The following is an 8,274-nucleotide window of genomic DNA, read 5'->3' as shown; positions in this document are numbered from 1 at the left end:
TTTCATTATATTTTTTCAGCTTGATCCTTTAATAAGGAAATACACAAATATGGCAGTGGGCAAGACCTAGGCTTAAGGAGACCAGATACATGGTTTAGGGGAGGGAATTGCTCTGGTGTTCAAGCTCCCGGCTTGACCTAGGATGAACACTAAACAAAACATGCTAATGTGAATCAACAGCAATAGGAAACATGGGAGGGAGACTAAAGGGTGTGTAGGGCTCAAGTCACTCAATGCAGCTATATCATAATAGAGGGAGGGGCATTGTATTTTAATATTTAGTAGCTAAAGTATATAAAACAGGGAAAGTTCTTTTGCCACTGGAAGGAGCAAAGGTGCAGGATAAAGCTCTTATTTCCAAGGGGTAGCCATCTCACTTGAGCCACAACTTCAGTTTGTTTGCTGCTTTATGACCCTATGTCTTTTTTTCTTTTTTTTTTTTTTTGGGGGGGGGGGGGGGAGCAGGGCAGAGCAGCCCCAGTCTGGATGCATCTGGAAAGCACAAATAGGAATGCTGCAGTGTTTCAGGGGCCTAATTAAGAATTCCTTATCTCCAGAAAACTTATTAGCCTCTGAGGCCATGTCTGTAAATGAGAGAGACCCATTAGTATGTTTCATACGCTTTATTTATTAAAATATTTCACTCATGCCCAAATCCAATGTAGTCAAGACCAATTTAGTCAACTGAGGCGCTTGCTCTTGGCTCCAACTGCAGCCACATGACAGACCTCTACTGCTGCTCCCAGCTGCTTCAGCTCACTCAGCCAGAGCATCTGCTTGTGTGAAAGGCGATCGTTGGGCCCCTTCACTTCCACCAGCTGGAATAAAGAGTCAGTGATGGTTAAGAGCTAAAAGCAGTAGCAGTTCTCTCCCTTTCTGCCTTGTTTTTCTTGAAATAAAGAACAATGTCATGAGAAAATCCCTGCATTCAAAAGTTATGCACCCCCTCAGTCTCGTGGAGGATTCCTGTAAGACTTGACCCTGACCACACACGTTCTTATTACAGTATATTGGAAGTCTTCCTTTGAATCGATAAATCTTGTCCAGAACGCTTAGCTTGGTTCGCCATGACAACGTGCTCAAGTTTTGCACTGAGCCTTCCTGGGTACATGGTATCTAGCTCCCAAATTCTCAGCACTACATGTCAACCTCTGTGCCCCTCTATAAAAGAGTGTGTGTGCGCGCGCGCGCGTGTGTAAGAAAGCTAAGTTTTTCACATTCCTGAAGGCTGAGGCTTTAAGAACAATGCCAAAAATCATGAATAAAGTATAGCTATTTCATCTGTGCCCCCCCCCACAAAACCACACACACACTTCAGGGACAAAACCAGTTGCTGAGAAAGATAAAAGTGAAAGAAAATAAAATCCCCTGCTACTGGTAGAAAAAGTACTGTCTTCAGTTGCTAAACAGACCCTAAATTCTCTATAGTACCTCTCACTCAAGTAAAACCTTCCTTCCTTTCTACTTTGGGAAAGGCCATACCACAGTGTGGTAGGAAAACACAATCCTGCAAGCCCTCAACCTCTACATTTACTTTACATAGCTCTGTGGGCCAGTCACCAGGCTCCTTCACAGATGCTTCCCATTTCTAAGAATGGCTCTTACAAAAAAAAAATCCCAAGGATATTCTGTAGGAGGATCTCAATGAAGGCCTCCACCTCTGTGGTGTAAAGCTTTTATTCAGAAGTCCTTATGTGCCAAAGGAGGTCTTCACCTTTACACCAATGGAATATGAGAGACCACGGTCTGATCTTTTCTGACCAACAAAAAACAAGAACTAGCCCTTGTGAGACTGAGATGGTTCCAGTGGTTTGAATGCTGACTGCACAGTACTGAAGGCCATCCTCTTACCACTATTTCCAGGTTATCCTGCACATGCTACCAGTCTGGGCAGCCTTTGCTGATGGGGTCATTTTCCTGCCACTCATTTCAGGGGAAGGCCTGTTACACTTTGCACCTGTGCAGCTTCTATTACAGATAACTCCTGACTGCACACAGCTTCCCATCATCATTCCCTGGCATGCCAGAAATATTACAGGGCAAAGGACTTTTGGGGTCCACTAATTTTGATGTACATAATATGAGGCCAAGAAGTGACCCAAGACTGCCAAGCTGATATACAAGATGCAGAACCATTAGCAATTAAAAACGCTACATTAATAGTGTGCCTTTCCAAGTTGCAGCACCAGTAAGAGCAGAGATAATACTGGCTTCTCCCACATATATACAAATCAAAGCAACAACAAAATATCCCTACACTATCACTTTTGCCAATGTAATCTGTGTCCGCCCAAAAAAGGAAAAGTTCATATACACGTTTCAGCTATCCATTCCTTTCCTTTAAAAATTTGGTTAGCAGCAAACTAGAACAATAAACATGCCACCCATTAGGCTTTTATTCCTCCAGCCACGTGCATGTTCGCATACCTCCCACACCACACTATCACACGTTCATTTTCTGTGTAGCCTTCTTGTACTGTTTGCAGATCTGTGTAGCTCTATGTGATTCAACAAGTGATGATGTTAATGTTACTATAAAACTTTTCTTCCCAGTTTGAGGGCCAAGGATGACAGGCAGGTCTCATCTTGCTCGTCTCTCACCTTTGTCTCCAATTTAAAAAAATGTGTTGAAAAAGCTAAGCTGACATCATTACTTCTGACGTATATAATCAAGGTAAATACCAGAGCAAAATTATGCAAGCAGAGAGTTCACAGGTTTGTGAATGCAAGGAGTACGTGGTCAACATGGTATGAAAGCATTTGAAGCCCCCTCCTGTGAACATAAGTGGCTTTATTTTATATCCACAGTAAGGATCATCAACTGCTTTTACCTCTGAGCTGGGAACATACCTTGAAGCAGTGATCATGAGTGCTCCACACAACTAGATCAGGAAGACCCCCTCTGCAGTGGCGCAGATCTCTGGCGAGCCGTCTACACACACCACTTAAGAAAGGTCCTCCCAAACAGGACACTAAACTCTGTAAATAAGCAGAGAGGGGGGATTGGGAGGGGTGTTATTTCTTCAGTTCCAGTCCCACAAAAGCCTACTTCATACCCCTTCCTTGGGCATTTCTAGCAGCTCAAACACTCCCTGCTGCTATACTCCTCCAGTATTCCCAGCTTTGGAAACTGAAAAATGGCAAAAGGGTCACAAAATACCAACATGGACCTCTAGTGACCAGAAAAATTGAGGATGATTTTCCTGCTCTTCCCTAACTGCAAGGCCATACTTAGACACAGATGGTCTGTGTGACGGTGGGCAAGTTGCTTAGTCTGTCAGTGCCTCAGTTCATGCCACCCACCCCCTTCCCACTACAATACAATAGAAATGATACTACTGGCCTCCCTTCAGTTGTTTAGAGAACCTACAATAAAGGTTATGAGACGACTGATGCTAAAGTACCAGGCACCTTAGCTGGATTGAGGACTTAAACATCAATGTAATGAGGCTTAGTCAGCACCATAGCTATTAGCTATTTACCTGAGCCTGCTGGAGGGAAGTAAATCGGTTCCAACTAACTAGGGCCGAAACTTTTCCCTCTTGAGTACTCCAGACATCAGCAAGCAACGCCTTCAAAGTCTCAGAGGAAGCTGCATGCAGCAACTGGAGTCTGGCTTCAATGGCATCTCTTCTGTTCTCATAGAAGCTGTCAGTACATAAATCCAGGGGGAATGCCTGTGGGAAAATGGAAATGCGCTCCTTAGTATTGATGCCAGACAATAAAGCTGAAGAAATGGAAATTCAGACACTGCAACTGCTCTGCTACAATCTATTCCAACTCTCAGTTTCACAGGTATAAGGGAAGTGCTTTATAAATACAGGAATGACAGCAGCCTCCACCTCTGGAGAAAGAGTACACATTTAGGATTAATGTGACAAACCCTAGCCACATGCAAAAATCTCATAACGCTGGTTAGTAAAGAATATTGAACACTGGAGATCTTGTTAATTTAGGAACATTTAGAACAGATGAGCATCCCTTTTACCTAGCCCAGTGGTTCTCAACTTTTTTAGATTCAAGGCACCCCTCACTGGACTTGAGGCATCCCTCATTACCTTTTGTGAATTGAGTGGTACCCACATTTCAAAAACTAATCAATTTATTACAGTGCTTACCTCCTTGCAGAGAGGCCAGGCAGTGGGACAGGAAGACGACCAGGCAGGAGAGCCTGAGCTGGCCCTTATGTGTTTCTCTCCTTACATTTCCTGCAGCCCCCTTCAAAGGCTCTCACAGGACCCTGGTTGAGGGTCACTGACCTAGACTTGGCCTCATGGCTGGTGAGAAACGCTAAGGTTGGACAAGGTAATAATCCGCATCATAGATGCCACCGCAGAACAAATGATCTCCCCTATGAAATGAGTGGCAATGAAAATGACAGAGCTGCGGCTGAGCTGGGGCCATGTCAGCTTCCAGACACCCTAAAGCAGCATGCCAGTCGAGGGGACGATAAAGAGCAAGGATTCCAGGCAGAAAGCCAATAAGCTCCATATTCCCTTCCCCTTGCCCACTGCCTTGCTTGCTGCATGGTGATGGTAGCTGAAATCTGATGGTGACACTAAGTGGAATCCGATCTCTGAAGCACACAGAGCACTTCAAGGATCTGTATTTCAACCATCTCCCTCATCTTGAGGCTGCAAAGTAGAGGAAAAAAGGAAGAGTAAAAACTTTCTACCTCTTTCCTGCTCAGGTACGAGTCTCCCGACAGTTTTGATCTGCATCAACAAGTGACACTCACCTCACAACTCCCCACTCCTCTGGAAGCTCTGTACAGACAGCGTTCTGTACAATGAAATGCTGAATCATCCTTGTTACAAGCAGGCCCCAGGGTGTGTTTGAGATGCCTTTTCAAAATGGGAATGATGTGCGAATAATGAGATTAATTGTATAAAAGGGAATGGATGTTAGAAGGGGTAGGCAGCTGGAGTTTAAGTATAGATGAAAGCAGCAACAGCAGAAATCCTCTAACATCATTTGGTACTGAGAAGTGGGGCCCTCTGTTCTTCAAGATATGGCGTCTGTTCTCTGAGGCTTGACATCTCTATTGCTAGGTGCTTGCCCATCCCTTGTGCCAGGGTAAGAACTCTTCAAGGAGCAGCAGTCCCTTTCTTTGGTGCTGCCATGGCTCCTGGAGATGCTATCTCCTCACATCCCATGCTGCCCCACTCAACCAGGAGATAACCAAAGCCAGCCTTATATGAACTTGGAAAGCAGTGTAGGAGAGCAGGACAGCACTTTACTGCAAAATAAGCTGTCCAACAGAAGGACCTGCACCTCTATTGTGGGCTTCTTGGAGCCAGTATCCTTTCCCCAAGGAGCAGAGGGCCGGTCCAGGTTTGGAGCAGATAGAGCACATTCTGCAAAGAGAGCATGCTGAGGAGGAGACTATTCTAACTTGGCTAATCGAATCAACCAAAGCCTTGGCCTCCCTGAATTTGGGGGCTCTTTTCTCAAAACTGCTACAAAAAAGGGCACTGTAATAGCATATGTTGCTTTCTAGACAGAAAAGACCTCTGGAACAGCCATTGTTCCAGCGAACAGGCATACCACAAGATAAACAAATGCCAACACTCAGTGTCTTTGTCTCTACTTCTAGTTGGTACCATTATAAACAATCACAGGTGCTAATTCTCTAAAATGAATGGGAGCCTCCTATTCTGATTCTACTCTGCATCCGTTACTACCTGTCCCACTCTAATTCAGTGATTCTCAATTAGGGTGCCACTGCGCTTTTAAGAGTGCCTTGGGGTGCCACACAGTATTATCTCTGTCAGGCTTGCAAACTTAATTCACAAGACAGATCCTGAGTGCACATCCAGACAAGCATGGTTGTGCAGTATGTGGCACTGCAAACATGTTTGCAGTGCCACATACCGCACAGTCTGGTGTTCTCCACGCTGCACAGGCACTCTGCCCGAGCATGCACTCAGCCAGTTTTTTTTCCACAGGATTTTTGACCCTTGGATATCCAGGGGTCAAAAAAACCCACGGAAGAAAAAAAAAGCACAGCGCACAGTTTTCAGATATGAAAAGATTGAAAACCACTGTCCTAATTGATAAGCATTTACAATGCAACACCGAGAAACTGATTTGAAGAAAGGGACAGGACTCACTGTTCTGTGAGAACAGTAAGTTGGTCTCTTCCTCCCCACTCCCACTTTAAATGCTCACTGGGAAGGGCTGTGGGGCACCTAGAGGAGCTGGGTGGGCCAAGACAAGGAGTGCTGATCACCAGAGCTCCAAAACACCCTGCAAGGCAATGCTCTCAGCCAGGCCCTCTAAATCAGGGGTGTGCAAAATACACCCTGCTGGCCGGATCTGGCCCACGAGGCCATTCTATCCGGCCTGTGGGGTCCCTAAAAGATTTAGAAAATTAATATTTATCTGTCCTTGGTTCCTGTCAAAAATGACAGGAGCCAGGGGCAGTAGGACCCAAGGGAAGCCCCGGTGGGCTCCTGCAACAGCAAGGCCCGCCCGGCCCCGCTCCCCCAGCTGAAAGTCTCAGCAGGGGCTTCTAGCCTGGGACCATGTGGGTGCCCCAGCATGTGGGTGTCCTGAGCAGGCAAATAGGCAGACAAGGTTCCTTGGGTGAATTTGATATCTTTTATTAGACCAACCCAAATGTTGAGCAGGCAAAGGCAGCCCCATACGGGCTGTGAGCAGGTGCAGCACAGGGCGCTGGCCACGGGGTGAGAGAGGGGCTGCTTTTCCCCGCACTTAACATCAGCTTGTAACCCACCCCTGCTGCCAGACCGGGCCCCGCGCCAGCTCCAGGCTCACCCATCGGGGCTGCACCGCGGTGGTAGCAGCTGCTCAGCACAGAGGAAAGTGCCCCCCCCCAATCTGTGCCAGGCAGTTGCTTGCCACCACCGCCTCTGGGCTGCCCAGCGTGCGATCTCCGGGTGGGCAGCAGTAGCAAACAGTGCCCAGTGTGGCAAGTGGGGGGGGGCTGCTGTCCTCTGTGCCAGGCAGTTGCTGCCACTGTGTGCAGCCCCAACAGGTGAGCCTGGAGCCTGCGCGGGGCCCAGGCTGGCAATGGGGGGTGGGTTACAAGCTGGTGCTGAGAGCAGAAAAAGCGGTCCCTCGCCCACCCACATTAGGAAGAAATTTTTTACAGTAAGGGTGGCCAGAAAGGGCTTCCAAGAGAGGTAGTACTATCACCTAACTCAGAGGTCTTCAGGAGGAGGCTTGATAGTCACCTGGCTGGGGTCGTCTGACCTCGATCCTCTTTCCTGCCAGGGGCAGAGGGTTGGACACGATGATCCATTGTGGTCCCTTCTGACTCTACAATCTATGAATCTACACGACTCACCCAACCTCATGAATGCAGCAAAGACACTAAAGGCTAAATCCTTTTCACTCACTCGCCCCTCCACTCAGGATCAGACCAATCAGCATATTTGGAATCAAGAAGGAATTTTACTCCATGGTCAGACTGGTATGGACTGTGGGGGTTTTGCCTTCCTCTGCAGTGGTGGGGTGTGGCCCTCTACCCAGGACCTCTTGAGCTTATACTGACAACATTTTTTAGTAGCAGGACATTGGCTGCCGTGGTTCCCCTGCTTTACCTGTGGCAGGTTACGGTGTTAGGTCTATGTTGTGTCATCAGGGTTGAGAGTAGTCTTATATGGAGTTTAGATAATGGTTGTATGGGATGGTTTGGATAGGGATGGTCCTGCCTCAGGAAGGGGGTTGGACTAGATGACCTCTGGAGTCTCTTGACTCTGACTTCAGAAATTTGCTGCTGACAAGGTCCTGAAGTACATGACTACAATCCTATTCAGCATGAGTACAGGATGCATTCTTCTGTAATAAGCACAAGTATGCAGCTTATGTACCCCCAGAACGTAATCCCACTTTGCTCTGTAAGGGCACATGGCTTCCATCATTTCAGTGGGCACCACTCAGATGCCTCTGAAGACAGATCCTTAGTTATCCTGGAGGTGCATGGCTCTCCATTCAGTCCAAAGGAGAATTTCATCTCGTTCAGCTCCTTGGAATCCTACTTCCCTCTAACTCTTAGAGCATGGCTTTTTTGTCCTGGAACCTAGATGTCTATGCAGCAAGTGTAAGGCTCCTCCTCCGTAAAATAGCCTGGTGGTTTGACCAGTTGCCCAGGACACAAGCAACCTGAATTTTAGGTCCCCTTGGTGTCAGGGGTTTGAACCCATACCTCCTGTGTCCCAGCTGTGCCCTCAGCCCCAAACTCTGGGGCAGATATGCCTGCCAGTACCTTCCACCCTCCTCTTGAAGCTGGTGCTCAGGAGGGAAAGA

At 47.2% G+C, this 8,274-nt stretch overlaps 1 protein-coding gene across 2 annotated transcripts in view; it reads right to left on the bottom strand.

Moving 5' to 3' along the window:
* Positions 1 to 445: 445 nt before the first annotated feature.
* The window catches only part of FAN1 (FANCD2 and FANCI associated nuclease 1), a 45,645-nt gene continuing 37,816 nt past the window's right edge, over positions 446 to 8,274 (bottom strand). For both annotated transcript variants that reach the window (XM_006020026.3, XM_006020027.3), the window contains 3 exons: positions 3,483 to 3,677; positions 2,851 to 2,979; positions 446 to 818 (listed from right to left, as the gene is read on the bottom strand). In XM_006020026.3, the coding sequence (XP_006020088.1) occupies positions 681 to 818; positions 2,851 to 2,979; positions 3,483 to 3,677 (462 nt within the window). In that variant the 3' untranslated portion in view covers positions 446 to 680. The remainder of the gene's footprint in view (positions 819 to 2,850; positions 2,980 to 3,482; positions 3,678 to 8,274) is intronic.

Source organism: Alligator sinensis, unplaced genomic scaffold (assembly GCF_000455745.1).
Source record: "Alligator sinensis unplaced genomic scaffold, ASM45574v1 scaffold458_1, whole genome shotgun sequence".
Lineage (NCBI taxonomy): Eukaryota > Metazoa > Chordata > Crocodylia > Alligatoridae > Alligator > Alligator sinensis.
The sequence above is the reverse complement of the archived record's forward strand: the minus strand, read 5'-3'. Positions and strand labels throughout refer to the sequence as shown.